We start from the raw sequence: 20,139 nt of genomic DNA on the forward strand, positions 1-20,139 counted from the left end.
TAGATAGATTAAAGTGAAAAGTGAAAGTGTTAGTCACTCAGTCATGTCCGACTCTTTGCAACCCTTTGGACTGTAGCCCGCCAGGCTCCTCTGTCCATGGATTCTCTAGGCAAGAATACTGGAGTTGCCATTCCCTTCTCCAGGGGATCTTCCCGACCCAAGGATCGAACCTGGGTCTCCTGCATTGCGGGCAGATTTTTTACCATGTAAGCCACTAGGGAAGCCCAGATAAGACAGAGATATATCCAGGATGTGAGATTTCTGAGTTCATTCTGGTTGTGTGTTTTGGGATGTGAGGCCTCTGATCTATTTGTGGGTGCATGTCCCACATTAACAGCCCTCTGAGGTGCTTATGGGTGTATTTCCATGCACTTGTTTCGGGGAGGATCTCTGTAGGTGTGTATCCCAGGATCTGAATTCTCTGATCTCCTTGAGTCTGTGTGCCCAAAGATTTCCAGTGTTTGTATTTATCTGGGTGCATTTATCAGCACGTGAGGTTTGTAACCTGTTTGTCAGTTCATGTTGCAAGATTGAAGGTCTCTGGTGTGATTTGGATTGTATTTCTCAGATTGAGTCTTTGATCTTTTGTGCATTTATGCCACATGCGAGTGTGTCATCTCTTTGGGTGGGTTTGTAAAAGGGTATATGCAGTCTGTTTCATTTGAGGTTATATGTCCCAGTTTATGAGATCCCTGACCTGTTTGTGTGTATATGTCAGAGAATGTGGGCTTTTTTCTGCCCTTTGTGGGTGTACATATCCCAGAGTCAGAGAGGGTCTATTTGGGCGTCCTAGAATGTGGGTCCCTCTTTGTGGGAGTTTATCCCAGGATGTCAGGTCCCTCTTTTCTTTGGGGGTGTATGTCCCAGAGAGTGCATTCTCTTATGTCTTTGTGGGTCTGATTCTCAGAGTGTGAGGACTCTAAGCATTAATTGGTGAATGTTCCAGAATATCCAGCTCTCTTATCTTTCACAAGTATGTTCCCAGGGTAGAACGTCTCTGAGGTGTGTAACTCCAGATGTGAATTCTTTGAGCATTTCCTGGGTGTATGTACTGGGATGTGAGGCCTCTTTTTGTTTGTGCATGTATATTCTCTTTGGTTGAATAATAGATCAATGTCCTCACCCCATTCCTAGAACTTTTTAATGTGTTATCTTACCTGGAAGAAGGGACTTGGCAAATATGTATTAGTAAGCATCCTGAGATTGGTGCAGTTATCCTGGATTACCTTGGAGGATCCAGTATAGTCACCATATGATCTTTATATGAGGGAGGCAGAACCTTCAGTATCAGAGAGCTTGAAGTAACTGTTTATTGAGACATGGAGGGCTATGTGATGACAGAGGAAAGTCACAAAAAGTGATGTGATGGCAGAAGCTGAGGTGAGAGAGATTTGAACCTACAAATGCTTGGATCCTCTGTCTTCTTTGTGGGTTATGCTACAAAATGTGACGTCTACAATCTTGTGTATTTGCTGGATGTATTCTTCAGTACATGGAGTATCTAACTTGATGGTGGATGGGTGTTGCAGGATTTGATGTCTTTCTTTGTTTTGTATGCTCCAGGCTGTAAGGTCTCTGATATTTTTGTCAATGTACACCCCAGGACTTGAGCCCTCCAATCTATTTGTGGATGTATTCCCCCATATATAAGAACCAGTATGTTTCTGTATGTGATTTGTAGGTTTTGATGTGTCTGATCTGTTGGTGAATGTCCAAGGATGTGAAGTCTCTGAGGTGTTTGTGGGTATATTTCCCAATACATGACTTTTTGGGGAGCTCTTTGTGGATGAGTATTCTGGAATGTGTGTCTCTGTCCACTTGGTGTGTCTGTTTTGCTGAATGGAGATCTCTGATCTGTTTGTTGCTGTCTTCCCAGAATTTCAGGTCACTGATAGGTTTTGGATGTCCATCTCAGGATCTGTTATCTGTATCCTCTTTGGTTGCAGGCATCAGATGTGAGGTCTCTGACTTGTTGTATGTTCCAGGATACAAGGTTTGTGAATGGTTTGTGGGTGTGTTTTGCAGGACTTCATGTCTGTGATCTGTTTGAGTGCATGTTCTAGGATGTAAGGTTTCTGATCTGTTTCTGTATTTCCTAGCATGTGAGGTCTGTGAACATTTTGTTACTCTATGTCCCAGGATGTGATAGCCCTTATATCTTCATGTGTATTGTCAAGCATTTGAGGTCTCTTAATTTGTTTCTTGATGTTTGTTCCAGGATGTGAAATCCCAAGCTGTTTGTGGATATGTGTCCCAGGCTGTGTGGTCTCTGATCTGTTTTGGGGTGCACGTCCCAATGTTTGAGGTTTCTAGTCTCTTTGTGGATCTGTTTCCCAAGATTTAAAGTATATTTCCTAGAATATGTGTCTCTCTCTGGCCTTTTTCAATGTATGTCCCAGGGTGGGAAGTATCTGATCCCTTTGCTGTGTACATTCCATGGTATATGCTCTGTGTGACGCTCTGTGTCTTAGGGTCTGAGGTCTCTGTTGTGATTATGGGCGTATGTCCAAAGACATGAGTTATCTGACCTCTTTGGGGGTTTATGTCCCAGGATGAGAGCTCTTTCATCTAGTTCTGTATTTCCAGCTTTCAAGGTCTCTTACTTGTCTGTGAGTATATGTCCAAGGGTGTGAAGTCTTTGATCTATGTGAGGACCCATGTCCCCAGGTATCACATTTATTTGTGGATGTACTTCAACAACTCTAGTGGTGTGTGTCTCAAGATGTGAGGATATATTCTAGTATATCCATCAACAGTGTGTGGTGTCTCATCTTTCTGGGGCTCTGTGTCCCAGATCACAAGGTTTTAACCTGTCTTTCTTGTCCTAGCATGTGAGGTCCCAAGGTGTTTTGGGTTTATGTTTCAGGATTTGAGTCTCTGGTCTTTTTGTGGGTGTGAATCTCTCATCCATTCTTTGGTTTATTTCCCAGGATATGAGTGCTCTGATCTGTTTGTGAGTATGTATCCCAGGGCTTCCTTGGTGGCCCAGCAGTAGAAGAATCTGCCTGCCAATGCAGGAGATGTGGGTTTGATCCCTGGGTCGGGAAAATCCCCTGGAGAAGGAAATGGCACCCACTCCAGTATTCTTGCCTGGAAAGTCCCATGGACAGAGGAGCCTGGCGGGCTATAGTCCATGGGGTTGCAAAAGAGTCAGACATAACTTAGCGACTAAACACCAAATGGCAACATGTGGCATGCCTGTATGTTTATGTGCAAATGTTGCAGGGATTGTGGTCTATGATGTTTGTGGTATATGTCCCTGAATGCTGTTTCTCTGAAATACTTGTGGGTATCTCAGGCTGTGTGGTTTTTGATCTTTTTGTGAGTATGTTACAGGATGTGAGGTCTGGTCTTTCGGGGCTTGTACTTCCTAGAATTTGAATTCTCTGAGCTGTTTTTGTATGTCTGTCCCAGGGTGTGAGTTTCCTGATTTGTTTGGGTGTGTGCGTCCTGCGATTTAAGGTTATTCGATGTTCTACATCCAGCATATTTTCTTTGAATTATATTTTAGGGTCTATATCTTAAGTCTCAGAAGGATTTCTGAATTCTGGACTTGGGGGTTCTGAGCTCTTTATGGTCTACATTCCAGGGGTGAGTTCACTGTGTTTTTTGGGTGACTGTCCTAGAGTCTGTGGTTCCTGAGCTCTTTTGGTTTGAGAGGTTCTTGACTTGTTTGGAACATATTTTCAGGCCTCTTCTTTTGGGGAGGCCTCAATCCCAGGGTGTGAGCTATCTGATTCATTAGGGATTTGTTCCCGGGTCAAGTTTTCTGAACTTTTAATGGGGGAATGGGGGGTGCTGTTTAGTGAGTTTTCTGAGCTATTTGGAGGTCTTTACTAGGTGCGTGAAATCTCTCAACTCTGTGGTAGTTTCTGTGCAGAGTATGACATTTCTGAACCATTGAGAAGTCTCTGTTTAGGGGTGAGGTGGCTGAGCTGTTTTGGGTGTCACCCCCTGAACTGTTTTCAGCCCATGTCCCAGGGAATGAGTTCTTACTGATGTCGGGGGTTTTGTCTTTGGGTGTGATTTTGAGGGGCAGTTTCTGGATACGTTTCTAGAGTTTGGAGTCTTTCTAATGCCTCAGGCCTTGGAGGTGCTTCACCCTCTGTGTCCCAGAGTGTGAGATTTCTGAGCTCTGTATCCCCTTGCTGTTGAGGTCCCTAACTGTTGGGGTGTGTTTCCGAGAGTGAGGTAACTCCTGTTGGAGGAGCCTCCATCCCAGGGAATGGGATCCCTGACTTACTAGGTTTCCAGGGTTTGAGGTCTCTGAGAGGTTTGGGGTTCTTTCAACAGTTTATGGTGTCTCTTGGGTGTTTTGGGGTCCATGTCCTGGTTGTTATGTTTCTGAGTGGTGTAGGGGTCTGTGTCATAGGGCGTGATGTTCATTAATTTTGAGCATTTTGGCATTGTGTATCTGATATGTGAGGTCTCTGGCCTGTTAGCAGGTCTGCTTTCCAGGGCGTGAGGTTAATGAAGTCTGAGAGTTTTTGTCCCAGTGTGAGTTGCTTGTTTGTGGGCACAGGGAGCCAGGATGTGCTGTGTCTGAGCCGTTTTTGTGTTTGTCTCCCAGGATAGAAGTTCTCTGATGCAAGGTCTGCAAGCTGTTGTGGGTCCATGTCCCAGTTCTGAGGTTTCTCTGCCATGTGTGGCCGACTTTGCCCAGAACGTGAGGTTTCTGGGCTGTTTGGTGATCTGTGTCCATGAGGGTCAGATGTCTGAAGTCTTCCTGGATACAAGCACAAAGTGCAAGTTCCCTGAGTGCTTTTGAGGTCTGAGTCCAGGGTGTGCTATTTCTCAATCATTTGGCAGTCTGTGTTTTTTGTTGGGGATATTAGCCTAGGGTGTGAGGTTTCTAAGCTGTTTGGGGTCTGTGTCCAGAACATGTGACCTCGGAGTTTTTTGGGGTCTGTATCACAGGACATGAAGCCTAGAAGCTATAGAGGATCCATGTCCAGATTTTCAGGTCTCTGAGCTCTTCTGTGAACTAGAACATGAGGCCTTTGAGCTGTTTGCAGACGTGTCTCAGCGTTGAAGGCTCTGAGCTGTTTGTGGGGAATCTCTGTCCAATTTGTGACATGTCTGAACAGGAATCTGTTGAGTGCGAGGTTGCTGAGCTGGTTTAGTGCCCGTGTCTCAGCAGATGTGGTTTTGGTGTGCCCTACCATCATGTTTGGGATATGAGGTCTCTGAACTGTTTGCCCATCTTTATCCCAGTTTGGAAGTTCTCTGAGAAGGTGCTGGGTCTTTATCCTTGGTTGTGAAGTCTGTGAGTTTTGTGGGGACCTGAAGTCAGACTTTCAGGTCTCTGAGCTCTTTGGGTATGTGGGTTGCAAAGCATGAGGTCTCTTAAATGCTTCAGTATTTCCTAGAATGTCCTGACTCTGAACTGTTTAGAGGTCTGTGTCAGAAGTTGTGGAGTCTCTGAGCTGTGTATAGACGTTTCCCAGGGTCAGAATTCTCTGAACAGGGTCTGTTTCTGGGCCATGGAATCTCCGAGTTCTTTAGAGTCTGTGTCCAAGACATGAGTCTGAGTTGTTTGTGGCACTATATTCTAGGGAATAAGGCCTCTGGAATGTTTAGTGCTGTGTTCCAGGGTGTCTCAGTAACTTGGGGGTCCATGTCTAAAGCATGAGGTTTTAGAACCAGTTAGGGATCTGTGTTCTCTTGGGTGTTTGGGTGGTCCATGTCCAGGGTTTCACAGCTCTGCTGTTTGGGGTGCAGGGGTCTGTCTGGGGCTGTGAGGTCTCTGGGCGGTTTGGGAATAGATGATCAGGGGTGAAGGCTCTGAATAGATTGGGGAACAGTATCGCAGGTTGTGAGGTCTTTGAGATGTTTGTGAATCTCTATCCCCAAAATTGGATGCAGTGTAGGGGGCAGCATTTGCAGCCTCGGGGTTCTTTGGAGTCTGTGTCCTCTAGTTTCAGTGCAGCATGGGTTATATGGGGTTTGTGTCCAGGCAGGATTGCAGAGCTGTAGGGAGATGTGTCCCAAGGTGTGAGGTCCCTGAGGTCCAGGGTCAATGTCCAGGGTGTAATGTCTATGAGCTGTTCAGAGGCCTGTACTTAGATCTCTGAGCTGTTCAGGATCCTGTCGCCTGTGTGCAAGGTCTCTGAAATATTTGGGTACCTATGTCACAGCATGTGTGGTCTCTGAGCAGAACCAAAGGGCATGGGTTCACATTCAGGTTGAAGGATGATGAAGACAAGTATGTATACTTGAAACACCCTTTCTTTCTTATGTTTTATACCCTGGCACATATAGGTGCTCAATAAATATTTGCAGAAAAGCTTCCCTCAGCACATACAGACTTTTCTCTTTGAATGTAGTAAGCAGGCTTTGGGCTCAAAAGTTTGAAAAGCATGGAGGATCCAGCTAGAATTGTGTCATATGTATGGCCAGTGATAATGGTTTGTCCATTTCAACAGCAATGGATTTAGCTTGCTTGTCCAGTGTATGATAACATTTAAGTATAAAGCAAGCTTATCTTAGGTCAGCATGTATGCAGACGGTGGTGCAAGTGGTACACTGCAGGAAATGTTAAATGGCTGAGGTTGGAGGACTGCATTCCTGGGCACCCCTGCTCCCAGCCTCTCATCTCCCCAACCCCCACCTACACAAGGTCTTCAATCCCCACGCCTTGGTTTTTTCAGTCAATAACCTGTTTTATTGACGCCCATTCCCAGACTGGGAGGGCCAAGGGGATATACAAGAGGAGAATCAGATTCAGTACAAGCCTGAAGGTCAGTCTGGGGGTGGGGAGCACAGACACACAAAAACAGACACACAGATCTGGCATCTGCTGGCAGGGCACACAGTCTCACGTGGGGACACTGCGCACAGGTAGTCAGGGATGGAAGGCTTCCTAGAGAAGACCTCACAGGGGAAGCAAGGGATGAGGCAGCCATCAGCGCCTTCACCTTTTATACATTTGTGGGCAGGGAACTGAGACCAGAGGACCCAAGGTGAGTGCAAAGGGCTGGAGGGCTAGGAGGCGACAGGGGCTTCCCCTCACCTCGCCACACCCTGGTGGGTAAGCCAGCCCCACCCCATTCTTGGTCTGTGCTTTGCCTTCTGCCACACGGGCCCTTTCCTGGGATCCACCTCCATAGTTTTCAAGGCTTCCCTGAGACGATCCACGTGGACCAGGTGCTCAGCCCAGTGCCTGGCACCTCCTCAGTATCCCATCCATGCACATTTTGTCTAAGTGCTGTCTACAGCCTAGCTAGGTCTTGGGCCCAGCTCTGGGTGCTATCAGCAGTCCTCACGCTGCAGGTTAAGGGCTCCCAGCATCCTTTGAGCTCAAGAGCCCTGGGCACCTTCTAGCTGTTGCAAAGGCAGAGCTGAGTCCCAGCCCACCTTAGTGAAGTGAAGTCGCTTAGTCATGTCCAACTCTTTGTGACCCCATGGACTGTAGCCTACCAGGTTCCTCCGTCCATGGGATTTTTCAGGCAAGAATACTGGAGTGGGTTGCCCACCTTAAGGACAGGCAAAGTCTGGGCTGCCTCTCACTGGCCAACAGGCTGTGGGCATCCACTCTCCTCTAGTGGCATGTGGGTGTCTGCTTCTCAGAGGCACAGCTTTGAAAAGGAGACCCTACAGCTGTCAGGCCAACACCAGCCAGCATGCAAGCATGAGCAGGACCCAGCCACAGCCTGCAGCCCTTGAAGACCCCCCCCCCCCACTTCACTAGCACATTTCTGTGGCAGGGGAGGTGAATGGACTGGGAATCCTGGGCTCTGGGGTCAGCCTGTCCTGGGAATGCTTCCTCACACCCTTGGGGCAGCAGGGAGAGGGCCTGCAGCAGACCCTTCAAGCTCTGGCCAGAAGCAGGTGCAAAAACAAACGTTTCTACTTTGGGTATGGGCTGAGGCTCAGCCCTCAGACCGCCTTGCTAGGCCATGAATCCCAACTGCAGAAAGTCCTGGTGTTGAAAAATCACTTCTGAAGGTGGGCAGGGGTTTGTAAGTGCAACCCATGGATGGGGCTGGGACAGGGAGAGGGGACTCCTGGAGTCCATCTTCCCCATGGCCATGCAGCCCTGAGCAGGGGGCAGGCGGAGGCAGGCAGGAGGCCCTGGCAGTTGTTCTTCAACAGGAGGGCAGCAGTGGGTAGGTGGGGTGGGCAGCTTTTTAGCCTCCCTTGGTCAGTCTGGCCTCAGACTTCACGGGGCTAGAAGAGGTATTTGCGGCAGGATTCAGTCCCACACTTGCATTCAATGCGGACCCGCTTCTTGGGAGAGCCGGGGAGCCCAGCCAGGCCAAAGTTGGAGTCCATGCGTGTGCTCTCCATGTCCACCGGGTCCACTGTGGAGTCACAGCCGGAGGGGGGTACTTGTTAGACAGAAGGCCAAGATGGAGGGGTCCCACTGCCCTTTTTACCACAGGACCCAGGAGTCTGAGGGGCGGGGAGCAGGTCTGAGATCTGAGTCAGGTAGTGGGGCATAGGGTTGGTGGTTTCGGGCAGGGGCCAGGGCTTCCACTAGAGGGGTGTTCAGGTGTTAGGAAGATGGCCAGGAGTGAGGGTTCTCGGAGGAGGCAGGGAACTGTCGGGGTAACCGAGAGGGTTGTGTCAGACAGGGGTCAGGAATGGAGGGTCACCTGGGCATCCAGAGGGGCATCTGAACTCTCCTGCCAAAGATTCCCCTTGAGTGTCTCAGAGGTGGCTAGTTTGTCAAGAAAGGGACTGGCTGGAGGCCACAAGGGTGTCCAGAGGCTTGGAATGAGGAGGTCAAAGGGGGTTAGGAGAGTGAAGGTTGGGGGACTGGGGAAATTCAGACAAGATTGCAATCAGGAGGAGTGTCTCAACTCTTGAGCCAAACATCCTCCCCCAGGAGCCTCAGGAGAAGCTGGTATGAGGGTCTCGGGCTTGGGGTCCAGTGGTTAGGAATGAAGGGATCTGCAAAGGGTAGGCATGAATCCAGGAGTCCAGATAGGAGACTGGGAGTGAGGAAGAGCATCTTAAAGCTCCTTGGGGAGGGGTCCTCATGTCCCATGTCATTGTGTGTCCCTGCCCCCAGTCCCCTGCCACCCCCACCTTGCATGTTGTAATCAAAGGTGAGCTCCTCGCCTGCCCGGATGGTTCTGGTGGCAAAGAAAGCAATGCGGGGCAGCCGCTCATCAAGGTTGTCTATGAAGACGTTGTACACCTGGAGGTTGGGGTCACACTGGGCAAAAAACAAAAAACGGCAGGAGGGTGAGGAGGGGCCCCAGCCTGCTCCTCCCAACCCCCTGCCCACCTGCGGGTACCCACACTGTGGTTGACAAAGTGAGAGATGTTGCCGTAATAGGCGGCGTCCACAGTGTACACATCCTCCACGTAGTCCAGGTCGAAGAGGTAGGTGGCACCCTGGCGGTCATAGATCTGGCCCCGCCGCTCTGCCTCCTCTGAGGTAATGATCTGGGGAGAAGGCCACAGGGGAGAGGAGATTGGCCCAGAAGGTTCAGGAAAGCCAGCAGAGCTCCTGACCCCCATCCTGGCCCCCTGAAGAACAAGGGAGCAAGGAGGCACCCCTGTGGCTGGCTCAGTAGTGACACACAAGGGCTGGCAGCCCTTCTCAGGCCTCTGGATGGTATGGTGAGTCTCTCAATGGTAGGTGGAGGCCGGTCACAAGGTCCAGAAGTGAGAGAGAAACCTCCTTAGTGAGAGACCCACATCAAAGGTGAGGAAGAAAAAGACCCAGGGCTGAATAGAGAAGGGTGGGGAGAGTGGGAGTGAGAGGCTGATCCAGGGCAAGAGAGCCTGAGGCACTGAAGGACCAGCACAAGAGAATCAAGCCAGCGCAGGTCGGTGTGTGCACTGTGTTCTCAGTCGTGTCCAACTCTTTGCAACCCCAAGAACTATAGCCCGCCAGACTCCTCTCTCCATGGGATTCTCCAAGCAAGAATACTGGAGTGGGTTGCCATTCCCTTCTCCAGGGGGTCTTCCTGACCCAGGGATCAAACCCACGTCCCTTATGATTCCTGCACTGGCAGGTGAATTCTTTACCACTGTTCCACCTGGGAAGCCTATGCAGGGCAGTGCAGACAGCAAAAAGCACATAGTGAGCACGAGAGGCCTGGGGAAAGGGAGACTGAATGAATGAGAAAGAGACTTAGATACCAGAGGCAGAGTTAGACACACAGAATCTTAATGCAAAGGTCCCAGGTCCAGAGAAAAGGCCAAGACCCCAGAGTCTGATAGCACAAAAAAGAGGTGGAGGCCAAAAACTCAGACAGAGAAGGAAGAGGAAAGTAAGGAGACCAGAGCACAGATGAGACCACCTCACTCAGGCCTAACACTGTGCACTGCCAACAGCTGGTATTTAAGACAGCAGGAGGCGTATCCTCCTCCCCAGCTGGGTCCCCGCCTGTCCTAGTAACCGGACCACTATCCTAGCCCAGCCTGTCCTTGCCTCCCAAGTGCTGGCGATGGACTCCTCACCCCAACCCCCGCCACACACCACCCCTCCTCTCTATCCCTCATGTCACCTCTTCCTGGTCAACCACAGCCTTCTGGTAATCCCCGACCATGCTGCCTCTGGGTGAGGTCCCACCAGTAGCCAAGACTTCCCCTTCCTCAGCCTGGGTGCCCCTAGACCAGGGCCGGCCTCATTCTCCACTCCTGGGTTCTTGCTGCCTATCAGCAACAAGTGCCAGCGCAGTACGCTGCTGACACACAGTAGACACCTGTCATGTGTATTCTACTCTCTAGCTCAGAGCCCTGACCTCAATCCAGCGGTGGCCCTAAAGGCAGCTCAGATACTCTCTTCTTGCCATATCCCATCTTCTTCCCTCTCCCTCTGTCAGAGACCACTGCCCAACACTACCCTCCTGCCACACTGGACATAAGCCTGAGACCCACCCCAGCCTCCTTTCTTGCTCATTCTCATGCCAGCCTGTGACCAGCCTCTGTTTTCTCTTGCCTCCTCCATCACCACCTCCAGCCTCTGCTCCATGCTGAAGGCTGATTAACAGCCGATGCAGGCTTATCCCCTGTGTCACGCTGCTTACTGCCCCTTACTCCAGCTCCATTCCTTGAGGAACCTGGCTTCCCCATCGCAATTTCTGTTTGTTCGCTCATTCATTCAGTGGATTTCCATGGGGCCTACCCTGTGCCTGGCCCCAGTACTCAGGGGTCACAGCTGAGTGGGGGAGACACAGGACCAGGCTGGTACTGGCCCTTGGGGGTCACTGCTGGGAGAACACAGGGACCAGGCCGGTCTGACCTTCATGGATCACAGTCGTTAGTGCTTAGAGCTTGAGGGGCAGTGGAAGAGAGATACCATCTAAAGGGAACTGCAGATCACAAAAGGGCTTTGACCAGATTGAAGAGTGGGGACTCTCTCCTGTGGGACAAAACAGGAGTCACAGAAGTATTCTGAGTAGGAGTACATCAAGGTCAGCTTCCCTCCACCTCCCAGAGAACACACTCTTCCTTCTGATGTCAGCTCCCACAGATGTCACTTATCTGTGCAGCCTTCCTGAAGCTCCCGCTCCCCACCCACTGCTGCCTCTAGAAGCCTGGGATCAAAGGGCAGCCTCTCCTGGGCTCATGAGCAGACCAGGTGGTGCCTGGGCTGGTTTTTCCCTTTGGGTCCCTCCCCAGTTTCTATTTTCCTGTCCGTTCTTCCCCTACCTGCTCCCTCAGGCTCCCCATGAGTGAGTCACACTGTAGACCCTGCAGGGCACAAAGGGTTCCTTCTGGCTTCTTTTCAGCCCCACTCTGTAAGGGTTGGTCCACCCCAAAAAAAACCTGGGAGCAAAACAGTCCATGTCCCTGCTCCCTACCAGGGTGACTAGGGAATACAGATGGGCTAGAAGCTGGCAGCTGGGAAAGGGTTTTGATGGGAATGGGAACCAGAAGACTCAGAAGCCAGTTGCTGCTCTGCCCCCTCCTGGATATGGGATCCTGAATGTTCTCTCCCTGTGCCTGTTTTCTCAGCCAAATGAAACAAACAAACAAACCCAAACCACAACACTCCACCAGGTCTGGCAGGACACCAGTTTTAGACATTTGGGCCCACTTTACTAGCATGGTGACTCTGAGCACGTTACCTCTCTGTGCCTCAGTTTTCTCATCTGTAGAATGGAGATGACAATAATCCCAACTTGACAGGGGCTGTTGTAAGAATCCAACAAGTTCAGATATGTGAAAGGGGTTTCTGTTTGTTTTCGTGTTAGGAATGGCTGAGTACTGTAGCTTGTCAAAATCTAACAGGCTCCCATCTTTTGTGTGCCCTTTCCCAAGAAAAAAAAAACTTCTGCTAATTAAATGATGATATGCCATCATTTAATTAAACTAATTAAAGTGAGGTTCACTTTCATTTCAGAGTTGAAAAAAACATGAAGAAAGTGCATGTTTCAGAATGGATAACCTAGGCTATGTTCTCTGGTGGGTTAGGGTGGTGATGTTCTGATGAACGTGGAAGCACAATGGTGTAGGGACTGACAGAGCAGAGGTGGAGAGTGAACTGGGTTCCAGAGTGGAGGGGGTCAGGGGTATGCCCCCGATTATGTAACACCCAGTAGGCCAGCACCACATAATCTAGTAAGATTTCTGCAAAATGATGAATATGCACACCAAGTGGGGTAAACAGACTGCAAATAGGCATATATCTGGTCTAGTTGGCTTTTGTAGCCAGGTAGGCTACAGAAATTTTTGGTTTCTGGGCATTTTGGATGTTCTGAATTTTGGACTATAATGGCTAACGTTGTCTGAAGACTTACTGTGTACTGAACACCAAATGCTTCACACATCATAACTCACTTTAGTTCTTGGAACAAGTCTATGAGGTGGGTGCTATTATCATTCCTGTTACACAGATTAGGAGACTAAGACACAAACAGGTTAAGTGACTGCTGATGAGTGGTGGAGCTGGGATTCAGCCTCAGGCACCCAGACTCCATCCTCCTGAGCCCTCTGCCATGCTGCCTTGTCAGAGTGGGATGCAGGGGGGTGGTTTTGGACCTGGCAGTGTTTGGGGGCCTGTGCTGCCATCAGGAGGCCCCATAGGTCTAAGGATGTCAGAGGTGGGCCTGGAAGTCACTGAATGTGGCAGGAGGGAAGCCAAGAAATACCTTGAAGAGAATGTGGGAAGAGTGAGGATAGGGAATGAGAGGGTCCCCAGTAACTGCCATGTTTATAGCATGGAGGAGTAAGGACGGTAAGGAAGAATGGTGTGAAAGGAGTCGGGCTCGTGGGACCTTGGGGTTGCCAATGAGCTGAAGACTCTTCCTCCTCCTCACCTGTCAGCATCTTCCTGTGCTGCTGACAACTCCTCCAGAGACAGCCAGTGCGGTGAAGCTAGGTACACCCCTGCTCTGGACTTCCTCAGGACCGCTGACTCCTGTGGGTGTGAATGCCACCTCCCCTGCATGGCTACGACCCCTCTGGGCTGTGACATCTCTTCCACACTGTTGCTCTCCCTCTAAGACCTAAATATCTCCATTGGAGTGTCAGGGCTCTGAGGGTGTGGACACTCCCTCCAGGCTGTCAGAGCCTCTTTGGTACACCTGAGCTTCTTGACTGTCACTATGCCGCTGGGGTAAGGACACTTCACTTTCCTGTCAGGGCAGCGTGAGCGTGGACACTTCTTAACTCGGACTGCCAGGGTCCTCTGGAGAGCTTGCCCTCTTCCTTGGGTCGTGCTGGGACATAGCCACCTCTTCCTACAGACTATCAGGAACCCTCTGAGCTGTGGCCGCCTCCTCCTTCCTCTAGACTGTCAAGTCCTCCGACACATGGACATTTACTCCACCCGACCCCCAGGATTGTCTGGGGTGTGGCTATCTCTTCGTTCAGACTGTCAGGGTCCTCTGAAGTGTGGACTGCTCAGTCTCTAGACAGTTTCTGTTCCCCCCACCCCCTGGGGCTATGACCCTCTCTATAGTTCTCCAGGGCTTTCCAGGTGGTGCTAGTGGTTTAAAAAAAAAACAAAAAAAAAAACCCACCTGCCAATGCAGGAGATGTTAAGAGACATGGCTTTGATCCCTGGGTCAGGAAGATTCCCTGGAGGAGGGCATGGAAACCCACTCAAGTATTCTTGCCTGGAGAATCCCGTGGACAGAGGAGCCTGGCAGGCTACAGTCCGTAGGGTCGCAAAGAGTCAGACATAACTGAAGCAATTAAGCACGCACACATAAATTCCTCAGAACAGGAGCCTCTCCTCTTCATCACTGTTATCACTATAGCCAATGCTGTCACCTCCCAGCTGTATCACACCCCAAGAGACCCACAGAAATACAGAGGTGTTTGGGGCTGTCCCTGTGACAAGGTACACTCTTGGATTTAAATGGTCACGGTCCAGGGATGTTAAATGTTCCCCAACGCATGAGACAGTCCTATGTAACAACTGTCTCACCCCAAATGCCCACCGTGACCCACTTCGGAACTTGCTGTTGCAGACACCTGCTAGTTATTCACCCAACCCCCTTTTGTTTTCCACTTGGGCATATGGCTGAATCATGCTTTGCAGCTGCCTTTGAACTGAAGTAAGGCCCATGACTTGGTTCCAGCCAATAGGTGTGGGCAGACATGATATGCACCATATCCTGGCCCGGCCCATTAGATACCTCCCCTTCTGCCCCGCTCAGCCCACCCACCAGGCAACACTGAGGATCAGAGGCAGCTCAAAGCCACGGTAAAGGCACAAGAGGGAAAGAACCTAGGCAGCCATGCCATTTGGGTGGAAGGATACCACCCACATGCCCATGTAGACAGTTACAGGAGCAAATGGATTTAGAACATGTGAAGCCCCTAAGATGTTGTCTGGCATGCAGACAGCCTGCCTAACACAGCATCAGCTTTGCCCCAGTGTCCTGCAGTGGCTAGAGGAGGAGGTAGCCAACCCCGCCCCTGCTTCCCGCCCAAGGCAGACTGTGTTCTTTTTGTGCAGATTAGTAAAAAAAAAAAAAAAAAAAAAAGTGCTCCTGGGCAGACACTGCCTGGTGATAAGCTGGACCCTCAAGAAATGAGAAGAGGAAGTGCCTTTTCAGATGATGCAATCCTGTGCAGACCACGTGGCCTGTTAAAAGGAATGCTGCCTGGATTTCAGTTCCCACTTACCTCTTTGCTAGGTACCCTTATGAAGTAAACCCGGCTTGAAGGTATTTCAACATGCCTTTAACTACCAGCGTGGAATATGTGCCCCTGCCAGGATGTCCCTCTCACACTCAGGTTACCCCCTCAACACCTTTCCCCCACGGAAAGCAGGGGAGCTTCGGGCATACAGCGGGGAGAGGCAGGCGCTCAGGGTGGGAACACACAGTGGGGAGAGCCATACACACCCACCAAGCCCTGTCTCCCTACCTCGCCCACGTACTCCATGACGAAACTGTTCTTGCGGATCTTCTCCAGCGTGCGGACACCCCAGCCGCGTCCATCATCCGTGCGGAAGATGCAGAGGTCGTAGCGGATGCCCTTCTGTACCACGCGGTTGGGGCAGTCATAGCCACAGCGGCAGCGGGAGTTGCACTCATAGATGGGCAGCCCGGCTCGCAGGCGCACCTGGCCCTGGTCATTGTAGGCAAACTTGTGCAGTGACGCCCCAGGGCAGCAGCCTCCGGCCGGTGCCCACAGACAGTCCTGGCACTCGCAGCCCACAGCCACCTGGTTGAGGGTGATGCCCTCACCAACACGGTACTCGTTGATGTACACGAAGGCCCGTGGGGGGCCATCCAGGTCCACTTCGTTCTCCACGGTGATGCGTCCCAGGTGGCTGCGCTTGGCATTGAGCTCCTGCTCCCAGCGCCGGAGTGCCCGCCTCTGCTTGGCCTTCTGCACCAGGTAGTTGGCCAGGCTTGGGTCCAGGTGCCGGGGTGGCTTTGACCGGTGGTGCCGCCGGAGCAGCTCCCTTTCCAAGTCCTTGTGGAACTGCTTGAGAATGCGCACACACTTGAGATTCTGCCGTGGTTCCCAAGTGCTCTCGGAGTCTGGGTACCCACGCCATTTTACCAGGTAATACTCCTGTTCCTGGGGGGGGGTGGGGAAGGGGTGGGGGCACTGTAAGTGACAGACAAGACCCTTGGGCCAGCTCTTGTGGCACTTCCATCCCAACGGCTGTGGGCAACACCCAAACCGCTCCTTTCCTAGAATGACTCTTTGCAGTGATTAAAAAACATGGGCTTTCAGAGTGAGGCTCACTAGGTTCAAATCCCTCTCTCCCCCTTACTATCTGTCTAAATCCAACTTTTAATTTTATCTCCCAAACCTATTCCCTCCTGCTAGCTGTTCAGCCTCACCTCTCAGAGTCATCTTTGACTCCTTTTTCTCACACTCCCCACATCCACCCTCAGGAAATCCTTCAAGCTACATCCAGAACCCTACACTTCAAATCTCTGTCACCACCCTCATTGCTCGCCTGGAGTGCAGCAGCAGCCTCCTCACTTGTCCCTCTGCTTCCACCCTCACCCCTAGGTCTGTTCTCCACACAGCAGCCAGAAGGATCTTTTCTTGCCGAGAGGCACTATAGGATAGAGTTTAACTACACAGATTCTACAACTAAACACGTTGGGTACACATCCTGAATCTGCCGCTCCCTAGTAGTGCAAATTTAGGCAGTTATTTAACTTCACTGGGCCTCAGTTTCCTCATCCTGTAAATAAGAAAAAAAGAGCAGATGTTTTTCTAGCATTCATTATGTAGAAGGTACTGTTCTAAGCAATTTATTTGTATTATTAGCTAATTTAACCCTTACAACTCTATATAAGGTAGATACTGCTAATTATCCCCATTTTATAGATGAGGAAAATGAAGTACAGAGAATTGGGTTAAGTTTTCCAGGGTTACACAGCCTGGATGTGAACTGAAGCATTCTGGCTCCAGGCTGTTCTCCAGTTAAAACAGTTGCCATTTTACAATGTTGCTGGTGGGATTAAATTAGTTTCTAAAAGAAAGTGCCTGGCACACAAAGTGCTCAAAACCATTCAGTTCAGTTCAGTTCAGTCGCTCAGTCGTGTTGGACTCTTTGCGACCCCATGGACTGCAGCATGCCAGGGTTCCCTGTCCATCATCATCAAAACCATTAGCTATCATTATCTCCACTCCTGGGCTCAGCATCCCAATTTTTGCAATTGGTTTGTATTCAGAGGGAGGTGGGAGGAGAGATTTATTTAGGGATTCATTCTGGCTCCTGCCCCTCTCAGAAAGCCACTTCGTTTTCCCACCTGTAAAATGGAGATGATAAGAGGGCCTACTAATCCTACATTTTTAAGATCAGAGGAGAAAACTGCTTTTGGAAACAGATGTGGGTAATGGGGGAGGAGGGGGGCAGGAAGCCAGCTTCCTTGAGTCACCTCTGCCCTGGCCACAGTCACCCCAGACTCACGCGGATCTTTTTGTAATCGCACAGGTACTCGACTTCAAAGTCATAGAGGTTCCTCTTGGAGATGCCAAGGGCAGGGCAGGAGAGCTTGGCCAGGCGGCACAGGTCCTGTAGCTGATTCCAAGAAGATTTGCAACACACACTGCAGCCTAGAACAAAGAGGGCCAGAAAGAACTATTGCTGGGCATCCTGATGAGGCCAGGGGTCAAAGAGGACCCCAAATCATCCCTGGGACTTCCAAAGGACTACCTCAGAGTCAGTGAAATTTAATCCACAGGCCTTCCCAATGCTAAGACCCTTCTACAACAAAGATGTGCCACTCCCATCTACCCCAGTGCCCACTGTCCAAGGCTTACCCTGGAGCAGCAGACTTCCAAGTGGTTTCTGATGCACGGATGGTCGTAAAGGAAATCTATTCCCCACCCGGACTCCGGAGCTTTAAGCTCCATCTATACCATTCTTTAAACTGCCTGCAAACCTCCTAGGAGTTCAGGACCTAATTGTCCTTCTCCCCACTTTGCAAAAGAAAGAGCACAATCACCATCTCAGTAGGGTGCACTGTCCCAAGGTGGGTGGGTAGGGATGGGATTAAAGCCTCCAGGGCACCAGACAAAGGCATTAACTGGAAAGACTGGTCCATAATCTCATCTGTAACTCCTGGTGCCAGATGTTTTAGAATCCAAATTCCTTTTGGGGTATTTTACAAGTGAAGTTCTAGGTATATCCCCTACATTCCCTAATACAGCCCTAGTGTGGTCAAGGGCATCAACCCATAATCAAACACATTAACAGTTCTGCAGAAAAAGTGTGAATTTTCACACTGAATAAGAGAAAGATGCAAGATAGTGGCAGTGATAGCCTAATTTTGCCACTGAATGACACCAAATTTAAGGTTTCAGGGCTTTTTGGATTTTGGAATTAAGAATAAGAGACTGTGAAGTGATATTAGATTACAGGAAGCTTCCCCAAATGATTCATGTGGGTGCCTTAAATCCATAAGATATATTTTTTCAGGCTGCATTTTGATTTTCTATCTCATTCATATTTCTCTGAGGGGTAAAGCTCGCCCAAAGGAGTGTGCTCTGAATTCAAGGACAGAACAAATAGGATGGGGGGGGGGGGGTACCAAAATTTTTCAGGACAGATTTTTTAATTTAAAAGGCTTCTTTTGGTTCAAGGCATATTCTTAATTGCTGTGCTTTAGAAGCCATTTTATCAAATCATTTCACAAAACCCTTGTTCCAAATGTAATCAGTCAGTCCTCATCCTGTTTCATCTTTTAAAAATGTTTAATATTTTCTACCTTCCATTACAAAAACCGAAACTCATGGTTAAATACTCTAGATGTCAACCTACAAATGTACAAGAGCTCTGCAAAATTATTACGTGTGCATTTCCACCCCTCCTCTTAAGACAGGCCTAGTGGAGACTCGGCCTGTGCCCACGCCTTCCTTTCCCTATGATGCCTCTTCCCTTGCAAAGTTGCATTTGAAGCCCCAACTAATGTGATCCCAACTCACATATGTTGCTGTCTCTGCACTGACCACAGGTGGACTCTCCTACCCTCAGAGCTCCCCCTCACACCTGTGGAACCCATCCTCCCCGCAGCTTCCCTCATCCAGAGGGGCCCACCTTCCCCAACACACTGAGTCACCCGTCTTTGCCTGCGCGTGAGGGAGCCCAGCTCTCCCATTAGGGAAGTCCTCTTCCCCTCTTCCTGGGAGAGTTCTCTCTGCCTCAAATCCTTCCCCCGTCACGCTGCGAGCAGATACCCTCCCCCTGAAGAATCCCCTGTCCCCCAACTCTGAAAAGGAGGTCCGTCCCCTTCCCTCCCCTCCCCTTCCGGCGTCTCGCGTGGACACCAAGAGGGTAACGGTCACCGGCGGCCAATTTTCCCGCGCGCGGGCGCGGCCTCCCCCAACAAGCCCCCGCGCGTGCGCGCACCGTCAGGCCGCAATCTGCGGCGCGCGCCCCCCTCTCGCGTCCCCACTTAGCCCCGCGCCCGCCGTGTTCCAAGGCACGCGCCCCCTCCCCTCAGCCCCGCCCAGCCCCGCGCGCCAGGCCCGCGCGCCTCGAGCCCCAGCCTTTTGGCGCCGACCTTCCGGCTCCCGGCCCGGTGGCCTCGGACGCCGGGGGCCCCGAGTCCGCGACGCCACCCCTCCAGCCCACCCAGCCTGCCAGCGGGCCCGCGTCGCTGCCGCCACTGCTTCACCTTTTAAATTTTCCGCCATCTTTCCCCACGGCTAACGACATTCGGGCCTAACCGGCCTCGCGAGAAGAGAGCTCGCGCGGGCGTGGCCGAGAACGCGCAGCCTATTGGCCGCGCCGCGCAGCGAGCAGCGCCTGCGCGGACCAACCGGCGAGCCGTGACGGGACCCCTCCCAGCCACTCGGCTCGGTCCCGAAGGCGGGTGCTCGCCAGTGCTTTGCGAGAGTGCGTCTGAGGGGCGGCAGCGGCAGCAAGGGCGGCTGAGGTTGCCGGAGGCCGTGCCCGTACGCCGGTCGCCCTGCCCGTACGCCGGTCTGTCTGTCACGCTGTCAGCCAATCACGTTGTCAGCTAGCCTCAAGAGGGGATTCTCCGTCCTGTCAGACCCCCAATTACCGCCGTCAGTCAGTCCGTCACCATATTTTAACCCCAAGCAGTCCGTGACTCCCCAGGTGGACTGCCGCCGCATACAGCTGCTCGGGCAGTCGCCCGACTGAAATCCATTACCACTACCACTGTCTCATCCGACCCCCGCCCGCCATTCATGCTGTCAGTCTGTCAGTAGCAGCATCCATTCTTGATTTCGGGCCAGCTGCGAGGCCCCCGAGGCAGACAAATGGCGTTGACAACAGCT

At 51.0% G+C, this 20,139-nt stretch overlaps 1 protein-coding gene across 1 annotated transcript; it reads right to left on the minus strand.

Moving 5' to 3' along the window:
* Window positions 1-6,637: 6,637 nt before the first annotated feature.
* SUV39H1 (suppressor of variegation 3-9 homolog 1) lies at window positions 6,638-19,733 on the minus strand. Its single transcript, XM_027533367.1, has 6 exons — window positions 19,512-19,733; window positions 17,303-17,448; window positions 15,286-15,948; window positions 9,250-9,396; window positions 9,034-9,163; window positions 6,638-8,303 (listed from the first exon to the last, which is right to left on the minus strand). Exons 1-6 carry the CDS (start codon window positions 19,528-19,530, stop codon window positions 8,170-8,172), a joined length of 1,239 nt encoding a protein of 412 aa, XP_027389168.1. The 5' UTR covers window positions 19,531-19,733; the 3' UTR covers window positions 6,638-8,169.
* Between the last annotated feature and the right edge of the window lie 406 nt (window positions 19,734-20,139).

The sequence above is a fragment of the Bos indicus x Bos taurus genome, chromosome X (genome assembly GCF_003369695.1).
Source record: "Bos indicus x Bos taurus breed Angus x Brahman F1 hybrid chromosome X, Bos_hybrid_MaternalHap_v2.0, whole genome shotgun sequence".
Classification (NCBI taxonomy): domain Eukaryota; kingdom Metazoa; phylum Chordata; class Mammalia; order Artiodactyla; family Bovidae; genus Bos; species Bos indicus x Bos taurus.